We start from the raw sequence: 22,185 nt of genomic DNA, 5'->3' as shown, positions 1-22,185 counted from the left end.
TGAAAACTGGCCAGAATTGCACGGATTAAACAATTACCTCCATTCAATTCTCTACCTATTTGATACAGCCTTAAAGAAATGTCTATGCTTACCCATTTAGAAAAGACATATTTCACTTCTGAAATTATTTCTAATTTTCTGAAAGGATTACTCCACAATTGCTGATCTCTCAGACTATAAGCATGCACAGCACCCTCTAGCACAATGAAAACATATTTTGAAAGAAACCACCCTTTTTGTAAATATACCAAAATGACTATATAGGATAAATGCTTCTGAAATATTTTTCATAATACATGAACTGCAGTTTTAAAATAAAGTGAGTTACCAAATCTCATGCTCTACTTTACAACTCACGTTTCATATTTTACATGTCTATTTCCTAGGCAACACACAGCTTTCCCAATGTTAATTATGGCATCATGACTCAACATCTCAAAATGGAAAGTAAACCCACACTGTCAGCCATGAGACACATTCTTGTCTAAAGAAATCTTCCCCAGAGTAGCCTTACTTGAGGAATCATGGCTTAAGAATTGTGATTATAATATATATATAACCTGGACGTCATATATGGCAAATGCTTTATGACAATTCATAACATTTAGACACAGTGAAAAGGATTATATATATATAATATATAATAGAAAAGTTTATACATTGTATATATAAAGGACTATATATATGTAAGAGAAAATCTTTCTATTTATACCTGAAATGAAAAGTCTAGAAAGATACCAATTCTGAGAACAATACCTGCTGATTCTGATAAGCAGTGACAGTCGTGAAGACAGTTTCTGGAAAGGAGAATGCCTTCACTCCCTCCCCAGATGGTACAGGCTTGATGGGAGAAAGATCATCTCCACAGTCTTTACGGATGACATGGACTCGCGGTTGGTATTTGTGCATAGAATGAAGAATAATCTATGTCAAGGAAAGAAAGGCCAAATGCATCAAGAACTTCTGCCCAATCTCAACACTATGACTAAATATTTAATGTGCAAAATAAATCCCAGTTGGAAGTGAAAATTTCCAAAGATGCAGAAGTGCCACTTTAATCAAGTATACCATAATGGGAGTGGGAGGGCTAGGAAGTTGTTGTAAAATGTGCAAAAAAATACAAAAGAAAAAAGAAAACCATTGTTTTGGTGGAACCCTGTGTATAACCATGTGAACTTAACATCAATTTTTCTGTTGCTGAAAATACAAGACTAAATTCATGAGCATTTTATTTATAATAAGCCAAATGGAACTTAGAGTCCAAACCAATAAAACTAAAAATGAGATTGAAATGATTATTTAAATTCCACCACACCCGTTCCCTAAAAATAAGTATTTGCACACCAAGGTTTTCTAGCGAACATTTTTCCTCTCTTAGTGACTAGAACATGTCTATTCAAGGACAAAGGGAATTTTAAGGATACTCCAGGGTCTGCCTTGCATGTGGCTCACAAAGTTTCTGGTTTGCCTGGAGAGCCCAGTGTCCATGCCTCGATCACAACAAGCCTTCCCAAACCCAGGTGCCTGGGGATAGAAAAGCTGGTGCTCTCAGACTCTGCTAAGGGAATCTGATAATATGGTTCAACTACCTTCTACCCGATGATTCCACTTCTGAGAATTTGTCCTAAGGAAATATTCCAAATCCAGAAAAGCATTTCGCATACCAAGATGTGCATCGCACCCTTTATAACAGTGGAAAAACTATAAACCACTTACATGATTAGGCTGGTTAGGTAAATGAAAGTTCACACAACAGGATACAGTATTATTCAGCTGTTACTAATACTGTTTAGGACATTTTTAACCACATAATGAAATGCATCTTTTAAAATCTTAAATGATAAAAAAAAGATCCAAGTTGTTATAAACTTATCACAACCGATAAAAAATAGACAGTAAAAAGGACCCATACAAAGATATGAACAGTGATCATCTCTAGACGATGGGGCTGTGGGTGAATTTTTTCTCTATATGTTCTATCCTTTCGAGGCTGAGGGAGTGGAGTAAAGAAATAGCCTCATCCAGTAGGATTCTTCTATTTGCTGCTGGGCTTCCATATTCAGGTATTCATTAATGAATTTAGTTAACAAACCTATATCTGTCCTGAGCTATAACATTTGAATTCAGGTTTTGGGGTGGTAGGAGTTTGGAGGAGAAATGCTTTAAAAAGTCTCGGAGAAACATACTCATTGACCTGCCTCATGTTTTTTCAGGATGCAGGCAGTTTAATTAGCCCAAACATAAGTAGCCCTACTGGGAGAGTGTGTTTGCTGCCATAAGAGGATGTCTTTACCCTCTAGTAGTAACCAGTGCTGTGGTCAGGTTTTTTTTTTTTTTTTTTTTTTAACCCTAAAGTTTTCTTTCTATCAGTGGGAGAAATGCCTGGATAGCAGATCTAACGATCATGCCCACCAGACATGCTTGATGGGGACACAGCATGAGTACAGGGAAAGGATAAGAGGGGACGATAGCCCTCATCCCCACCTGGAGACACACACACGCATTTGCAACCTCTGGAAAAGCCTCTTTCCAGGTCTGAAAAAGGAAAGAACTTCAGAAAGCCATCAGTGGTTCATGAAATCAACTTAAGAGGTTGCAACCAGAAATTTTTTAAATAAATAAAATTATAAAACAATGTAGAAAAATAGAGTGTGCTGCTTGTAGTAAGGATAAGCACCGTTTTGCAAAAACATTGTTACCTTTGTGTGTATGTTTGTGTGTGTGCACTAGGTCATAACATAAAATGTACGTCTTGCTGTAAGTCAGGTAAAAAGTTTAAAAACACAGAAGCAAGATTTAATTCTAACAATTCTAATGATCAGCAAATCCCAGAGCAGAAGAAAAATTGGAGGAAGCTACTTTACATTAAACAAATAAAAATGAGTGCATAGCCAATTTCAGAAGACTAGAATGAACTGGCTTGGAATGAAGTGAACAAAATTTGATTTCAGTTTCTGTTTACTAGTCAGTGAAAAGTAGGTTCTTGTTTTATGAAGTCTTTGTTCCCTCAAGCAGATTTCTCAATAGCTATACACATTTTAATTGTATTTACTTGTTTATATCCCTACTGAATTTCCAAAATGACTTAAAGTGGGGCATATTGGGGTAGGGTACAGAAATAGCTGATGTATGCCTATGTTTGCAGATTAAAGGGCAACTGCCAATAGAAATCTGAAGATTATTCAAGCAAAATAATGTATTTTCAATATTATCCATAGGAATTTAGTATATCCCTGGAAATTTCTAGGGAATGCTAAACAAACCTCAGTTCTTCTTTATAAAATAGCATTATTTTGTTTTTAATGAACTATCAAACTTATAATGACCAGTGGTTAATAATATTTTGCTTATTTAATAGAACCAGGAGAACCACTGGCTTTATAAAGAAGGAGACCACAATGATAAGGCCCATCAACCCAGACTCAAATAACTGTATCTGATCTGCATGCTCCATGCTCTCTGTTCTGTTTAGATGGAGGATATCTTTTCTTTTTGGCATTATCTATTAGCACAAATAGTCACATGGACCTATGTCCATAAACACAGGGTACTTTCCCATGTGCAGGTTAATACACGTTTTTTCCACTTTAAAGACCTAGGTTTGCATCAAAAGAAGCATGATATTACTTATTTCTGATCTGATGGGCCAAAAGGGCCTGTGGTTTGACAGACACGCCAGCTGTGTCCAGTCTTACAAGACAGCTCAACAGGGAAACACTACCTGCTGACTCTGGAAATTTTCTAGATGACCTAAATGCCAGTGTTAGAACAAGTCAAGCAAAGGACTGAGGAGGAGCAGATAACAAAAACCTGGCTCCCTGCATTTCAGCGATACCAGATACTGACTCGCTTTAAATGGTAGAGGTCAACGCCGTAACACCTGGTCGCAAGCTCCACAGCACGGTGGCCCTGGTTTTGTTTCAGGAGTTGACACTGTTTATAACGCACTCCTTTCAAATATGTACTTTCAAGATCCTCAGCTTATTTGATTCACTCAAAATTCTCTGCTTCCAATATAACCCACGAAAAAGCCAAGCCTCAGAGAGTGGAAGTGACTTGCCCTCGAACACGAATGTGTTGGACCACTAAGTTGTTGCAAGTTCCTTCCATTAGGGAGATCTGAGCAATCTCCCCTGCAATATCTCTTCTCCCCACCTGATTCTCAAGCAGAAATGGGAAGAGGGTGAGGACAAACTAGAGCTGGAGCGACTCTATGTCATTGAATCCTCAGCAGCTGGGAGGACAAGCCCTCCCACAGGTCCCCTGGCTGTGGCTGCCTGGCTGTGCTCCCTTCCAAAGCACAACAGCACTGTGGGAGTGAGTTCTGCCTAAATTTAAGGCGTACTGTGAGCTGTTAAATGTCTTCTAATTTTTCAGAGAAATGCTCATCTAAATGTTTCCCTCCAGATGGAAAATTCAAGGTGAACAGGGAAACATGCACATGATGAGAAGGAAATACCTTACCCAAGCATGCTAACCATCTGCTCCTGGGTAGCCCAAGGACCAGCCTTGGTTTGTATACAGTCCCACATAAATCTGGCTACAGATTCCCCAAGGAGCAAGCAAAGATTATAAAGTTTTCACAACATTCAAAGATTAGCTATGGAGCAGTGGGACATTTCCACTCTAGATTCTCACCAAGGCTCCTCTCTAAACAATCCCTGGTCTTCAGAAAGATGAAGTCACTTTGGGGAAAACCTCAATGGCACATGATCTCACGTCTCATGCAGTCTGAGGTCCAGCCACAGCACTGTGAGGATTTGATTCCTGTAATCACTCGATGTTTAATAAAAGTCCCGGATCTACATGGAGTTCTCAAGTCACTATGTTAAACGTTTGTACACCTTTAGCAAAGTAAAACTGGGAACTGAGAGGACAAAAAAAGTAAGAAAGCAGGGGCTGGCCTGGTGGCATAGTGCTTAAGTGTGTGCACTCTGCTCCGGTGGCCCAGGGCTCGCAGGTTTGGATGCCCGGCACGGACCTACACACCGCTCATCAGGCCATGCTTGGCAGTGTCCCATATACAAAATAGAGGAAGATGGGCACAGATGTTAGCTCAGGGCCAATCTTCCTCAAGCAAAAAGAGGAAGATTGGCAACAGATGTTAGCTCAGGGCCAATCTTCCTCAAGCAAAAAGAGGAAGAAAGCAATTTAGAAAGCAAATTAGAAAATCACCTCTCATTTCATTTGAGTCTAGAGCTTGATTAGTGAGCTTGATTAGCTGGGGATTAGTGCCACACACCCCCCTTTAGAATTGGGGTGGGGGGGTCAACCATATGAGGACAAAGAGGTGAGTCCCCAAGAGGTCTCTGCATCAGGAAAGGGACTAGTGAATTAGAAAGTCCCACCACAATGGTCTTACTGTCTTCTTAGACACTGTCATATCAATAATAGAATAAGAAATGAATTCCTAATCACTACTCTCATTTGGGGTCATCAAACTGAGTAAATAAATACAGCAGACACCTTCTGCATGAAGCCTTCCCAATCTCTCCCGGCTGGAATAATGTGGCGTCTGTACTTCTCTGAGCTGCCAGGATAGTTATTCGTGTGCATGTCTTCTCTCCCCATCTAGGCTGGAAGATCCCTGAAGGCGGAGACTAGCTTTTTATCTTTTACTACATTTTACAAAGTCTTCAAAAACAAGTTTTTTAAGTAAATAATGAAAAATAGCATTTTCCCTCCTACATTCTCCTCTAGTATCAACTGATACGTACATTTTTACCATTTGCAAAGGCAATTTCCTTGCTTCTAAAATGCACAGGTACATATCTTTCTCTCCCTTTTCCCCACACATATTAATTACTTCCCTTTCTTAAAGTATTAGCCTGCCCTGGTGGTCTAGCAGTTAAGATTCGGAGCTCTCACCGCCACAGCCTGAGTTTGTTTCCTGGTCAGGGAACCACACCACTTGTCTGTCTGGTGTCATACTGCAGCGGCTGCATGTTGCTGTGATGCTGAAAGCTATGCCACTGGGATTTCAAATACCAGCAGGGTCACCTATGGTGGGCAGGTTTCAGCAGAGCTTCCAAACTAACATTAGGAAGAAGGACCTGGCCACCCACTTCTGAAAAAACTGGCCATGAAAACCCTATCAATAGCAGCGGAGCATTGTCTGATATAGCAACGGAAGGTGACAGGATGGCGCGAAAAGACCAGGCAGGGTTCTGCTGTGCTGTACACAGGGGTGCTAGGAGTTGGAATTGACTCAACAGTACAAACAACAACATTAAAATATTACATCCTGCCACAACCTTAAAAGAAAAATTCCACTGGTAGATGACATACTTCTCTAGATTTTGCCTGTTTTCTGCTATGTTTTTGTTTTTCTTAATAGTGAAATATTATAATTATTTAGGTATAAGCAATTGAGTTTCAATTTGAATCTATTCTTTTGTGTTTTAAACAATGCTGAATGATAATTAATTTTATATGCCAACTTGGCTAGGCTAGTACCTAGATATTTTGTCAAACAACAATCTGGATGTTGCTGTGATGGTATTTTTTTAGATGAGATTAACATTTAAATCAGGAGACTTTAAGTAAAGCAGATTACCATCCTCCATAACGGGTGGGCTTTATCCAGTTAGTTGAAGGTCTTAAGAGAAAAAGACTGAGGTTGCCGGAGGAAGAGGGAATTCTGCCTCCAGACTGCCTTCAGACTCGAGCTGCACATCAGCCCTTCTCTGGGTGTCAGCCGTCCAACCTGCCCTGCAGATTTCAAACTTCTCAGGCCTCATAATTGTGTGAGCCAGTTCCTTAAAATAAATCTCTCTATATACATATTTATATGCATCCTATTGGTTGTTTCTCTAGAGAATACTGTTTTAAATAAAGTCTAGTGAAATTACAAAAGTTAAAATCATATAGATAGATAAATTACTAGATCTATATCTGATATTATAGATATGTTAGATATTAGATACAAAGCCAGAAATTTGATCTGAAAGAATTAGACTTATAAAATGACTATATTGATTTAAATTATTAAAAGGAGTTTTACCTTATATATGACAGTGTAGAGTTTTTAGACACAATTATCTCTTTCTATATATATTTTTAAAAGATATATTCACAAACTGTAGAACCCAGAAAAGTATAGTATATTTAAGTTTTTGAGAACACATAATACTTAATGGCATTTATTTTTAAATTTTCTATTCCAAAAAAATAAAAGACCCCTCAAAGGACATGCTGACAACATTTCACAGTCAGCTCCCTCAATGAGACAGAAGAAGCTACTGCTCTTTCACCAAAGTCAAGTAAAAAATAGTTGCTACAACTTGACTGTGTAAATAAAGAATAAAAAGAAGGGAAATAAAGTAATACACTAAAATATAGGGCATGTAGTTGGATTCAGAAATGAAATCTATTATGTTACTTTTCTGATTCTGTTCATAAAAGGCAACAAATAAACAAAAGCACTGGCAATGTGAGATAGATACATTTTAAAAATCCAGATTCCTCATTTGTACCACAATGAAATTTGTACTTAAATGTTTTCATTAAGGTCAATCAAATAAGACATTGTCTAACAATTTGTAAATCATATCCTGTCGTCACTGTATTACTAGTTTGTGACAGTTTGCATTTTTGTTTTAAAAGATTTGTTCATAAATATGCTACCTTAATGTCACCCATTTGAGAAATTAACTAGCTGATATTTCTTTTACTTATGATGTATTCTTCAAAAGGCATTTCAATCCTGCCTCATTCAAAACCCTCTCAAATAATAGGAATCTAATAGAAATGCTAACTTTGAATGGAAATCAGTATGTATCCAGAGTCGCTTATTTATTAAAATAATAATGTAGAAATCTCACCTGGGAATAATACTGCTTAAAAATTAGTAAGGTGTTAAAAATGACTATATTATTGGAATGGCTGACTTTGACTTACATATCATATTTTGGCAGTTTTAGGACTAAAAGGAATTATTATTGTAACATATTTTGACACATTAGATGTCATTACAAAACAATTGGGAGCTTGCAGATAGAACATACAAACAGCTTAAGCCTGGGCCATTACTGAGAAGCAATGAGCCTCAGCTGGGAAATGAGCTGGATCTGCAGTACACAATAAATCATTATCCCTGTTAACCCAATTCCCAAGTATTCATATTCAGAGTATAATAATTAGCACTTCATGGGGTTTCAAACAAATGTTTTGGCTAAAAAAGTCTGCCTGAGGTCCTTTCATTCCAACACAAATGCAGTATCTAGTTTTAAACTATTACATGCTTCACAGGATACTTGGGCCCCAGACATAGTCTCTGTTGCAGATATAACCTTGATTTTGCACAAATTATGCACATGCTGATCTACCAGGAGAGGAATATTATGATCTTAACAAAGTTCGTTTGCTTCAGTTAGGGGCAGTTATAGACATGGCTGCGCCATCCAATGGTGGCGCATCAGGGAGGTGATCTACTCACGTGGCCTTGGTCATCCAGTTCATTGTTGGTGAGCTTCAGCTTGTCGAAGCTGATCACTTGTCTCATCCAAGTCTCCCCCGAGGCAGGCGAGTCTGGATGAATGTACACCCGAGGTGGCACAGGGGAGTCAGCGTTGCCCGCCACCATCCACTTAGAGCTGTGGTAAACATACCTAGAGAAAATGACAAGGCTCAGTATGTGGACTGTTGCTTTCTTGGAATTTCCAACTCAGTAGAATCAGACACAATGTGCACCTTTTTTTAAAGTCTAAAGTACAACGATTTGCTCTTTACATCCTATGCATATAAAATAAAATTTCAAGTACTTTTCATAAACTGTGTGAGGCAGCAGTGCCCTACTGACCACTCAGAGTAAGTGTGTGTTAAGGATTAGTGAAATATACACACTATCACCACATTAAATGTATCTTAATTCTTATGAATCACACGTATTCATGTTAGACATTCTGTCTGTATTCTGATATTTTCTATTTTCATCTGGATATTCAATTGACATAAAGAAACTATTAAGTTGTCAAGCTCACCTTTAAGTAAATCTCAAAAATACTTGAGAGTTTTATCCTAAAGTGTCCCATTTCCCTTAGGATCACTTCCCATTTTAGGCTTACATACAGGCTGATGGGATAGATGGTAGGAAGGCAAGGGGAAATTGTCAGAAGTTCCAGTAATGTTTATGGTCATAGGAAAAAAGTTTTATCTATTATCATTTATAATTATTTTTTTCTAATTCTATTACACTACAAATTGAGGATAAAGTATTCAGCTTAATTTTAAAATTTTGTATAATCATAAAATGTAGATTTTTATCTCTTGTATTTCTCTGTTGACCCTTAAAAAAAATTCTTTAAATAGTTTTCAAATAGCACTAATCAAAATATAAATCAACCTTTGAAAATGATGGTATATCTAATTAATATTACTTTTCTAATTAGGAGACAAAACATCCCATTCTGTTTGTTTATATATGCCAAATATATTGATTCTGTTAGAATAATACATTTATATAACAATGTTTCAAGTAATAAAATCATAATATTTAATCCTATATTCAAATTATCACTTATTAATGTTAATTTAAAATATACTAATTCAAAAACTAGAAACTAGTATATTGATGAATCACTTAGAAAAGAATATAAAATGATATTATATACTTAGGTGTTTTGCTTCCATTTGTGTTTTAAATACGGCAATTTAAAGCAACAATTTGCAAATAGTCTCAGAAAATTCTACCTGTAGACTATGTAAATTTCTTTTTAAAATAGCATGAAACAATTTCATAGCATTTCTGGTGAAACGCTTTGTTTCAACTACGGTCACATATTTCATTCTCTTTTGAGCTCAGTACACCTTCTATTGTTTAACTTCTTTTCTTGGGAAAAAATACATAATCAGAAAATTAAGAATAATTTAAAAAACTTAATTGGTACAGTGTAATTTCAATAAATAAGTTCCTAACTGCATAGGCTTCTGAGAATATTAATTTTATAGTATAATAAATCACCATCATTTTTAACTTAACCAAATACCACTCTTTGACAGCAGAGCATAAGCCAAAAAAAATTTTTTCTACTCTTGCTGAAAAGGTTGGAAAATAAAATGCAAATCTTAGAAAAGCAAGAAAAAAAGCTGCACTATGGATATAGATTACGATATTACCAAAATAGAGTAATATGCTCCATCAAAATCTTGAAAAGGTATGCATATTGAATAGTTCAAAATCCACATCCACTAAGAGAATAAATGCTATGTGTTACAATTCTCTGTGAAACATTTTAAATGCAAATGCACAAGACAAATTTCTTGTTCTAAAGCAATGTAAGTGAAGGCAAATTTATGTTTTACAATTTGATCTTTTAAAGTCTGGCATTTTAATACCAATACTTGAAATTTTTCTTGCTTTATGGGAGAACAATAAGAATCAGTTAAGTAAAATTACCCATCCAAAATATATGGAGGAAATTTCGAGAAAGAAATAGGAGACAAACCTAGAAGACAAAGGAATAATTTCTAAGCTCATTAAGAATTACATTATTTTCCTTAACACGAAACCCAAATTAGAACATGGATTTTAAGCCAAGTATATTTAAAGAATAAAATTCAATGCCTTCTTGCTTCTGTCACACAGTAGATAATTTTAGCAAACTCCCTAATGACTTATTTAATTAAAATAAGTAATACAACTTACACACAAAACACAAATAATAAAACTGCCCTTTTATTACCTTTTTTTAGTATTCCATATGTGCCTGTACTAATTAAACCTGTATACTTTTGACACCATAAACCTATTTCAAAAAAGCAACTCCCTACATTTTAAAAAGTGCTAAAAACCAAATCCGATTTCATTTAAGAAGTTACTAACTGCTCTAGCTGTTTTAAAAAAAATAGAAACAAAGAAGACCAAAATTTAAAGCAGCACCTTCTGATCTTCCACTCAAAATTTCCTGTTTTAAATGTTAGCATTTTTAACTCCTCAGGAAAATAAAAAGCATTGTCATTGAAAATTGCTGATTTGCTTACTTGCTGAAGAAAAGAAGCAAAGGTTAGTTTGAAACTGAAGAATGTATAACTTTTCCAACTTCATCATGTCTAGATAAATATATTCTCTTTCAAACTCCAAATATTACAAAGGTTTTTTCTAAAAAAAATTACCGTGCTAACTACCAACCAAAAAACAGCAGTAAGGTACCAAATTCATTGCTAGTTTAAAGATGCCTTAATATCATAATGAGTTATATTTTATTTTTCTTAACTGTAAAAAATCTTAAATAATTTTCTCATATTAAAGGAAAAAAGCCTTCAAATAGTTACCATTTTGAATGTAACAAGATAAAAAGAATTTATTTAAAGATAAAAAAATCACGAAGAAAATGAAACATTTCATATTATGTATATCTACAAACTTTACTTAACATTTCATCTCAACACTAACAAAATGTGAATAAATACAAAAGATACATTTAGTTTAGCAACACTGAACTGGCCCGTATTAAAGTCCTCAATACTTAGAGACATTCCTGTATCTATTAAAAGCAAAACAAAAATTAAGTTTCCACATTTACTGCAAGAGAAGGCATCGTCTGGGCTACTGGAACTGACAGGGATTGGATTAGGGATCTGGGAATTGTACAGGCTTCTGGAAACAAACATCACAGTCATCACAGATCAAATAGGCACAGCCTGTAAAATCCTAGCGTTTTCTTATCCTCCTGTATTCATCTGATCTACTGTACCTGTATCTTTTGTTGTCCACTGGCACAATATCCATGGCAATGTAATATTGCTGGTGAGGATCTAATCCAGAGATCTTCACTCTCATTGCTGGAAACATGCGCCTATGTATAAGGGAAGGGAGGAAAGAGAGTTTGGGTTTGGTTTTCGTTTGTGATTACACATGGAGAATGAATACGCAAAGAACCTCTCAAATCTTTATTTTTCCATGTATAAATGTATAGCATTCACTTTGTAAGAATCAGAACACAAGACATGTCAAAACTAAGGCTTTCAAAGTAATTTGTTGTACTCAGTACATGTGTTCCATGTTTACCTAAATGCCAGTATAGCTAACAGCAAAAGAATTGTACACTGAAGGAATAATGGCACTTAAAGAAAGCATTTTATTTTTTAAACAAAAATCAGTGAGCATATTTACTTTAATAACACAAATAATAAAATGTTCCAAATGGTAGGAATAGAAAACTTGAATTTCTAAAAGTGATAAAACATATTATAATGTGAAATTTTAAAAGGGTTATAAAAAACCACAAGGAGCCAATGTGCCATGCTATAACCAAACAATATGTTCTTTATTGAGACAGGACTTCCTGCCTGCAGCGTGGTAAAGGTGAAGTGCAAAAGTTGCTCTAAATTTGAAAGGTATAGTAAAACTTCTTTATTGAAAGCAGAAACTAAACACAACGTATATTTACCAAATCATTCCTTTCCCCACCATACCCTGAAAATACTTTCTTATTCAACCATATTTACTCAAAACTTTGCTAATTAAAACAAATGAAAATCTGCATTTCTCTTGGCTTTCCAGAGTTGCATATCAAAGGAGATGCAAAGTAAATGTACCTAACTTTTTAAAAGGGCAGAGTAGTACGGAATACTACAGCAAATTATTATATACGAAAAACAAATAGAGCGGTTCTTTTTTTTTTTTAAACTTTCATCTAATGATTTATGTCTAGGACCTTTCCAGTTAATCTAATTTTTGCTAATTTAACCTTATAACACAATTTTTAGTCCTGTTATTTACCAATTTTTTTCTATAACAATAATGCCATTAAAAACCACTTCCAGAGAAAAGAAAGTCCATTATTCCTAACTAGGCATGAGAACAGTTTAATGCGCTGGCTGTTTTAGTGCTATTTCAGTGCACCTGTAAGATAAAGAGTAAAGGTCTTTAACTACATCCTTTATAAGACAACTGTTGCTTTGTGTTGTTGAAGACTGAATTTGGATCATTAATAAAAGCTCTGTGAAAATGTAGAAGGTAGCATATGGATTCAATAAAATATGTTTTTGTAATTTCTAATAAGTTTGGATACTTTTATGCTGTCCAGGTTTTTGCCATGTGTACTCCCTGAAAGAGTTGTGTGTGCTTTTTAAAATTCCTTTTAAGGAAGATATTATTCATTGATTTCACTGCACTAAATGAACCGAAAACTTTAAAATGCAAATATTTCTGTACCTCCCTCAAATTAATATGATTTGGCCAACAAATCCATTTATTTTACTAACGGATGTACAAATTTCACACTTTCCAAAAGCAAACATAACTTCTTACAAAATTTTTTTTCGTATTCTTCAGCAAATTTAGTCTAATGTGTTGGATTTCATTTGGGAAAAAAACTGTAACCATTTAACTGTGGATCTACAAACAGAATGGTTTTTAAAAATCAGGGTAATTATTTTTGCAGGGATTAAGCATGTATTACTAATGATTCCAGTAACTTTTCATCCTAGCCTAATATCAAAATAGCACAACACAGCACATTCTCACAGTCCCAAGAAATCTGTTGATAAAGAATCAATCTGGAAGTTTTCAATCTGAAAAAGTAAATCATGGTTTGCTAAAGAGTAAACTGCGTTTTTTTAAAACGGAGGAGTAATCTGTTCCATAGTTTCAGAAACGATAACTAGAGCCTCAATAAACGCCTGGACAGACGTAAATACGACCACGAATCTGTAACTACCCTGCACGCAGAATATTAACCGAAACGGTACCGCATCGGCTGCGACGGTGATTTTCTCCCCCGCATCCAACAGGGGGGCGACCGGGCACTGCCCCTCATCTACTGGACTCCTGGGCAGGGAGGCAAAGCCAGTCTCAAAAGTGAACCACTACTCGGGGCCTGGTCCTGTCTGTACGAAAATGCTACCCAGAGACCCCACCATGCTGCAGGCCCTTCTTCCTAACCCAGGGCCGGGGCCGTTCGCGCCAGCTCCCCCTTTACCTGCCCGCCTTGGTGATGATCATCTCCGTGCCGATCTCGTGAAAGCGCTTCCAGAGCTCAGCTCCTTGCAGGTCCACCCGCGGGACCTGCGGCGAGGGCAGCGGGGTCCCGGGCCGGGCCAGGGAGGGCGCCGGGGACCCCTTCGGGGAGCCTCCCGGGGACGCCAGCGAGGAAGCGCCCTGCAGGAAGCCGTCCTCACAGCCGCCTGGGCAGCAAAGGGCAGAGAGGGGGAACCGGTGAGGACTCCAGAGGAGAAGCCTGATGGGGAGACCGACCCCAGGAGGGCGGCTGGGGAGAGGAAAAGGACCAGGAGAAAAGGGGAAGCTTTCGTGCCATCAGGTCCTTCTACCAAAAAGGCCCACAGGTCAACACCCGCTCTGCCCGCCAAAGGGACACTCGATGCTCAAGTGGGGCCCCCTCGGCACCCAAGTCCGAAGTCCCAGAGAGGCATGCGGGCCGCATCCACCTCACCCTCCTCGCCTCCGCTCTGTCAAGGCCCCAAAATAAGTTTCGAGCCGCCGCCCGGGTCTGGGATGCGTGCCCAATGGAGCCTGAGATGGGTTCCTGAATCCAGATCCCCAGGGCAGACCCCGACACACCCCGTGCCCCGGAGCGCACGCAGTAAAAGCGTCTGGTGCCCCAGCGCCTGGTCTGAAGCGCCTGGGCCTCCCTTCGCCACAGGCGTCCGAGGCGCCTCGCTTTGGGCCCGGCCGGAGGCATCCTCTAGAAAGTTCTTCAGACTCTGCTCCCACCAAACTCCCCGGCCGCCCTGAGTTTCTTAGCCAAGCAGCAAAGGGGCCAGAAGAGCGCAAAAAGCAAGCCCGCGGTCGCCGTCGGCCTCGGCAGCGGGAATCGGGAGGGGAAGGGAAGGGAACCGCTCAGCTACCCCTCGGGAAACCACGTTTGCAAATACGCCGCCCTCTTCCTGGTTTACCCAAACGGTTTAGGGCATTCGTTCCGGTTTCGGGGGGGTTATGCCGCCGCTCCCCCACCCCCATGCTTTTAAAAGTTAGGAAAGAAAAAGAGCACCCATTGGCTGGAACCCCAAGGGATGCAGATACGGCTAGTACAGATCTGCACCGCCGAGCGCCGCAAACAGCGGCGGCTGAGGGCGCGGGTCGCCGAGTGGGCGGCGGCAGCCTGAGAAGCGATGCTGGAAGCGGCGTGTTAACCGTCTGGAGGGCGACCCGAGTGGCGCGGTTAGAGAGGCCAGGGAGGTGGCGAGCTTTGCGCCCTGACACCCACGGCCAATGCACGTGTGGCAGAGTTGCCTCGGGCACTTAGGGACGCGGCGCGCGCGCAAACCCACAACTCGCAGAAGTTCAGGTTCTCGGGGGCCGTGCAGGCCGGCGGGACCCAGCAGGGGCCGCGCCGGGAAGAAGTTAGGCTGGAAGGGGCCGACTCACCCGCGGCTCCGCGGGAGCCGCAGCTCCGCTCCAGGTCTGCGCAGCTCCGGGCGGGCCCGGATGCCGCTCCAGCCGGCGGCGGGAGCGCAGCGCCTTCGTCTCCCTCGGAGGAGCCCTTCTCGCCGGCGCCGCCGCCGCGGCTGCAGCCTCCGTCATCTACAGCCCCGGCCGCCTCTTCTGCGCCCAGCTTTCGCCGCTTCTTCTGAAGCTGTTGCTGCTTCTCGGCGCCGATCAGCGCCTCCACGGAGAAGGCGTGCGCCTTAAGGCTTAGCATGCTGCACGGCGAGCCCCTCCGCTTCTCGGCCATCCCCGCCGCCGGCGCCCGCCCGCCCCTTGCTCATATACACTCGCGCGGGCACACGCACACACTCGCTCTCCTGCCCCTACTAAAATTTGAACGACTCTAGGGGCCTCTTGCAGGCCGAGATCTGCCCCCTTCCCCGCCGCGGGCAAAAACAAATTTGGCGTTTCCTCTTTCTCGCCTGGGTTGGGATCCGAGGAACCAGCGACGCGCCCGCCAAGTTTCCTTCCCTCGGTCTCTCGCGCGCGCTCTCTCACTGATGCACTCCTTCGCTCCCACCCCCTCCACCTCCTCCTGCTGCTCCAAGACCTGCCTCGACTGATGCGCCAGAGAGGACTAACATGGGTAAAAAACACTCTGCGGACACAAATTAGGGATTGTAATTGAAATTTGTTGCCTTGATCTGTCAGCACTTCCAGGCAGGAGAGCGGTGGGAAGAACTTGCTCATTAGTGTCAATAAAGCGGCGGGGGCGGAGACCGGGGCCCTGTCAATCACCGAGATGGCCGGCCAATTAGGAGGCGCTGACTCCGCGGGGCCCGCGCCCACTTCCTTACAAGGTCGCCAAAAACCAAGAGTGAAAAGCGCCGCCGTCTGGCTTGGAAGTGCCAGCCGGGCGCTGAAGCTGGTCGGTCTCCCTGCCTCCCACATCCAGTCCAGCCCCAGTCCGGGACCTGGAAAGGCTGAGGCTCCTGGCTTTAAACCGAGATGATCAAGTTAGAATATCAAGAATCTTTCAAGAGACGTTCACTTCCCACCCCACTTCCCTATCACTTAGTACTGCCGCAACTCAGAATATTTTGAGAAGTGGAGACAATTCACAGCCACCAGGCCCGTCTTTTCTCGTTTAAGCATTACTGCACCTGGCAGGGCACTAGGCTTATTTATTTACTTGTTTGTTTTACTCCATGGATTTTTCTTGGGGAGGGAGGGAGAATTCAAGGTATATTTAAATCCTTTAAATTTAGAAGAGCAAAATTTTACATTGTCGCTCAGTCCCTCATATGAACTAGTCAGAAAAAGCACGTCCGTTCCAGAGCCTCCCTTTTCTTGCAAAGCATGATGGCTAATTTCAAACGTAGGTCGTGGGATTTTAATTCTGTTTGTCTTTTAATAATACGGACTAGCTTTAAAACTTCTAAAAATTTCACAAAGTGAAATAGTTTTAAGATGCAATAAAATTTCCATTGCAGTTTTTTTTTAAATGTCTCTGTGATTTAACATAACTTCATATTTGCCCTGCTTTTGACAATTTGCCATTTCTTTCCTCAGGCTTTTAAAGAGACAACTTGTTTCCTTAAAACAAATTAAAAAAAAAACAATGCTGTTTAATTGAATAACACTAATATGTATTTGTACAGTTTTGTAGTTTCAATTTAACTTTTTGTCAGGATTAACAAAAAAATGGGTTTGGTGTAAGTAGAGCAAATCTCTTGTAGAATAAAATTCATGATGCATATTACTCTTAAATCTTTGTTATAAAATACATGACAAGGGATTTTTTTTTTTCTCTCCCTCGCTCATTTCAACCTCCACAACTGTTGCGTTCCCTATTATCCCTGACTTCTCTTGAAGCTTTCAGTAGAGTGAATCAGAAAGTAGCTTCGCCACTGCGATCTTTTTGCCGTAGCTGGGGGAATGTGCGGTTCCTCCAAGGCGACCAGAAGAACGGGAACCTAAGCGGGCGGTGCCCGAGCCGTCCACATACCCGCAGCCGGGCGGGCCCTGCAGCCTCAGGGTCAAAAACGACTGGGTAACACCCTTGCGGAGGAGGCCTTTTTTAAACGTTTGAGAAACGGATTCAACAGGGAGGAGTGGTTTTGCATTTGTAAAAGAAGTCTTTGCTAACGGTCTGGAGCTGTCTGGACCCCGAAGGGCCTCCAAGCTCCGCGGCGCCCCAGGCGGGTAGTATAGCAGGAAACTTAAGCGCAAACTCCGTTTCTGAAGCCTGGCCGAGGGCGGGCGCGGGCCTAGGAGAGCAAAGAGGCCGCCTGGATGGCTTGGGCCGGGAATGGGAGTGGGATGGCGGGGAGCGCAGACGTGGGAGGAGGCTGCGCCCGGAGCTCGGTACGATCAGGGCGTCTGAAGCCAGCATCAGCAGCCTGCGAGGACAGAGCGCCCCACTCCGGGCCCAGGCTCTCGTTGACCCTAAGGCGGAGCGACCTAGGGCTCCTCTGAGCCGCCCTTGAGGCCCTGGAGACTTGGAGGCGCTGAGGTTCAGGAGTGCAGTCGCCGGAGCCCTCAGGCCTACTCGGGCCCCGCATCAGGGGAAGGAGAAGCAGCTCCTCCGCAGAAACGCGAGGCCGCCAAGGACGAAGACGGCTTTCCAGACGCGAAGCCTGCTTTGTAGACGCCTTCTTGTCCATTTATATGCCCCGCAGTTCAAACTGATTTAGAAGGAACTGCGTGGGCCCGCAGGGCTCTCTCAGGATTGCACAGCCCAAGGCCTCCTACAACCCTCTGCCACTTCTTTCGCCTTGACCCGGGGCAGCGAGCAGCGCAGACCCGGCAACGCGCAGACGCCTGGGGACTTGTATCCACTTAGACGACAAGCTGGAAAGCCAGGCCTCACAGACACCCATAATATCAGATAGAACGTGGCCCTTAGAAATAATCAAGGTGTGCGCTGGATGCCGGGGGCAGGACGAAGATGCTGGTCCCCTTAGCCCAGGTCTAGGCTGGGCTTGGGAACCATAGCAACAGAACCACACCGCCGCTCGCCGCCTTGGGCTCGCGTGGAATCCGGTTCAGGTCCCGGGACCCAGCAGAACCAGCTGCCCCTGACCCCGTGCAGCAGAGAGTCGCAGACCTCAGCGCACCCTGACCTTCGCTCTGGGAGAGGAGGCGCCAAACGTATCCCGGGCGCGGCACGAGGGGAAAGGAAGGCGGTGGGGGGCAGGCAGGCGGAGTCGCGGGCCTTCGGAGTGATGGCTAAGGCATCGCCCTAGCAAGGTATTTCTTAAAAGCGTGGCACGCGCGTGCCAGGACCGAGCCAGGGCCTTGCTTTTTGCTAGTCAAGAGAGCAAAGGAAGGGGGGACAGGGCGCGAATTGGTGGGAGAAAAGCTCATCCGGGTGCGTGCGCGCGTATACACGTGTCTGTGTGCATGTGTGAGTGGATGTGCGGTGTGCACCTGCTCGCGTGTAAACGTCGGTGGGGGCGTATGTATCGGGAGTGTTTGCCTCCGGTCACTTTAAGAGAGAAAATGTCTTTTCCCAGTATGAGCTACGTTAAAGAAACGATTAGAACGGAATAGCCCGGCTCTATTTCAAATAAAAGTCACCCACGGAAGAAAGTTCTCAGAGTGGATCTGTCTCAGGGACTTGAGGGGAGGAGGAAGGGCAGAAGAGCCTTGAGTCTCCAGGTCTGGGAGAATGGTACCTAGTGGAATCTGTGTCCAGCCAGACAGCAAAACTAACGAGGGGTGGGGAGCTTTTAAAAAGCATATCCGGTTCCTCTTTCTTATTTTTATTGGTGCAGTTTAAAATTGGACAGTTCCGAAAGATTCTTTTTTTATTAAGCGCATTCTCTCTGTCGGCTCCCGCTGTGCTTTCTCAGCCTAGAGTCTGTTTACACTGTATATAGAGTAAACTATATATGTTTAGAGAGTGCTCGCTATTTCATCTTACCTGACATAAGCGACTTGTACTTTATTTCTAAACAATTGCTTATTTTTAATTCTAAATTTAAAAATCCCGTGCGTCAGAATTTCATTCGCTAGATAGACTTATTTTTTCTTTTTCTACTTTGCACTTGGCGATCGCGGTAAGAATTTCTAACCCGTACGTTTGAATCCCCAGACTCAAGACCTGACACGGAGAGGGGAGCCCTGCATACAGGAGAGTCTGTTCTTGGACCCTGAACTCGAGGTGCATCAGGTGGTCCCTGCATTTCCAAACAGGCAGGATCCGGACTTCCTTCCCACGCATAAAAAAAAAATGTTTATTAGCTAAAAGATTAACCTAGCGAGAAATACAGAAATAGACGAGAGAGTGGGGTGGACAAGGGCCCAATGCAAGCAGCAAGAGGGCTACTTATTTCGCTGCCTTAATTTGTAACCTCATCTGGGAAGGAGCCAGATCCTAACTGGGGGTAGGGGACATCAGAAGCCGCCCGAAGTCACAAGGCAGCGCCACACACGCGGACTGGGGCTCCCTCACTCCTCCCTTTCTTCCCCTACCCTTTCCCACGCTCCTCCTTCTCTTTGCACAAACTCTTCTTCTCGCCTTTCGCTCTGATCAGGGTTAATAAAAATAATAAGTTATAACCTGTGTAAGTTTACAAAGGCTGAGGGGGTCAATTCAGGCGGCGGGGGACTGGACCGCTGCTCTCCAGCGGGCCTCCTCCTTCCGGGTCTGGGGCTGCAGCCGCAAAACCAGGCCCCGTGGAAAAAGGGATCGAGAACCACAATTCCTCGCTGCTCGCTTCTGTCGCAGATTTGCACACACAGACATCACCTCCCCACGTGTTGGCGACTGTTCACCATTCTTCTCTTCCAACAACCAGTGTCTTCCCGATTCCGATCAGCTGAGACCGAGTTCCCCAACAAAAGAACTCATCGCGCAGCCCAGCGAAGAGCCCTGCGGGGCTCCAGAGCGCCCAAACTCAGTTCGGGGCCCGGAGAGAGTCTCTTCTAAGTGTGGGTTTTTCACTCAATGTTCATTTCTCGCTGGGGCTTAGGGGAGGTGCGAGGTTTTGGAAGAGCCAAAGGAGAGTGTACTCTAAGGGTAAGCTTGTCTTCATTTCTCCCTCCCTCCCAACTCCAAGTTCTCCAGATTGGGAAACGGGAAAGGAAGGGAGAGAAGGGGTCTCTGACTGACTAAGTCGAGGGAGCAGTGAGGAAGTAATGAACCTGTGAGGCGTCCAGAAGAAAACTCACGAGGCTGGGAGAAGGAGCTTCCCCACTCATGTCCAATCTCTAGCGGTATCTGCTCTGCCTCCAGATGATAGTGCAATGATTTTTCACTCTGTGCGTGAAAAACCGCCGCCTTCGCTTTCTCATCCAATGACCCTCACTGCTCCCACAACCCTACAGTTAGGGGTTAGTAACAGAAATGTCCAAGAAGGCCACATTTGTCTCTGTCACAAATACCTGATCCAAATACAAGGTGGCCTAAAGGAGGTAATTAAATTAACACCCGGATGTAAATGAACGCCCAAAGCTGGGTAGTTGGACATTATTGATACCAATATATTGCAACGGGTCGATTCAGACAAGAATCAAACTGAGACAATGTATGAAGAAATTAAGTAATACTCTTTAAATAGTTAATGGGCATTTTAATAGCTTATGCTATGTAAAACATGCAGCTTCATGTTATTTTAATTAAACAAGCAATGCTATTTTCTCTTATAAACAAAGATTATCTTGAGTCTGCTGGTTTAATAAAATGAATTGAAAATGGAACTAAGCCTCCTTGGTCCCTGTTTAGGCTCCGTTTAAGAATCACTAGGTACGGTGTTTAGCTTTTTATAAAAACTATTATGCTAATTGGCTGTAAATTGGGCCCTGTTCTCATATTTCACATCTGTAGATACCGGCAGTTCTTAAACTGTGCAAATTTTGTTCACATTTATATAATCTGCTGAAAGTATAAATAATGAAGAATGTGGCTGGAATTTATTCATATTTTTGTACTGACAGATGAGGCATTTCTGTTTCAGCTGAATGAAAGGACTTTTAACAGACTAATTTAAAGCTAGCACTGGAACTGCACAAAAAGAAGTGCATTATTGAAAAATAGTATTAGCATTGGGAATGAACCCTGAATTTAAACACATGGGCAAAAAAAAATTGACAAAAAACTATGACTTTTCTAATGACTTTTGGTTTTGCTTTGTTTTCACTTTTAATTGTGTAAACCTTCCCATCCTTTAAGAAGTGTATCATGAATAATTTAAATGAAAAATAGAACTTAGGTTTTTTCCCCCTTTTCAATATTTTCAATATTCAAAAATATTAAACTTCATCTCAGATAAAATAATCTTACTATAATATACTTCCGATCTGGATTTTCAGAAAGAGCCAAATGGGAATCTTCAAGCAAAAGGCTAAAAAATAATAAAGATGAACACTACGAAAACATTTAGATATTTTGGAAATGTTGCCAGTAGAGAATACTCAGCATATGCAATACTGCATTTCTGAATTACTGCATTTCCAAATTCAGTCTCATGAATAAAGGGGGAGGAAAAAAAAGCTATCTCAGGCCATGCATAATAGGTGATGTAAATTTAGAATAACTAGCATTTCTAGAAAGCCTTGTGCTTTTTTATGTTAACCTTTAGTCTTTGGTGCGGGTTCCTTCTCAAATTACATAAAATGTACTTTAAGAAGCACTCACTACCTGCTACAGATGTCCAGGAAAAACTGAATTATGGAAGTCGGAAACATATGGCAGTTGCCTATTGCACAAGGAAGGTACATATGAAAGTTATAAATTTCTTTCTTTAAGTCAGCATTGTAAACGCATTTTATAGGGTTCACAGTATGTATTACATCTGTAGATTTAATTTTTGAAATATACGCTTTTTGGAGATATTTGTGGTTTGGGATTC

General features: G+C 41.7%; 1 protein-coding gene across 2 annotated transcripts in view; it reads right to left on the bottom strand.

The window, feature by feature from the left end:
* The window catches only part of TBX18 (T-box transcription factor 18), a 29,170-nt gene extending 13,171 nt beyond the window's left edge, over nt 1-15,999 (bottom strand). The window contains exons 1-5 of one of the 2 annotated variants that reach the window (XM_058566686.1): nt 15,329-15,999; nt 13,923-14,127; nt 11,694-11,795; nt 8,438-8,609; nt 757-924 (exon numbers count right to left, since the gene is read on the bottom strand). In XM_058566686.1, coding sequence (XP_058422669.1) covers nt 757-924; nt 8,438-8,609; nt 11,694-11,795; nt 13,923-14,127; nt 15,329-15,635 — 954 coding nt within the window. In that variant the 5' untranslated portion in view covers nt 15,636-15,999. The remainder of the gene's footprint in view (nt 1-756; nt 925-8,437; nt 8,610-11,693; nt 11,796-13,922; nt 14,128-15,328) is intronic. The other variant, XM_058566687.1, reaches the window with a different exon arrangement.
* Between the last annotated feature and the right edge of the window lie 6,186 nt (nt 16,000-22,185).

Source organism: Diceros bicornis, chromosome 23 (assembly GCF_020826845.1).
Source record: "Diceros bicornis minor isolate mBicDic1 chromosome 23, mDicBic1.mat.cur, whole genome shotgun sequence".
NCBI classification, from domain to species: domain Eukaryota; kingdom Metazoa; phylum Chordata; class Mammalia; order Perissodactyla; family Rhinocerotidae; genus Diceros; species Diceros bicornis.
Note: the sequence above shows the minus strand (reverse complement) of the source record. Positions and strands in the feature narration are given on the sequence as shown.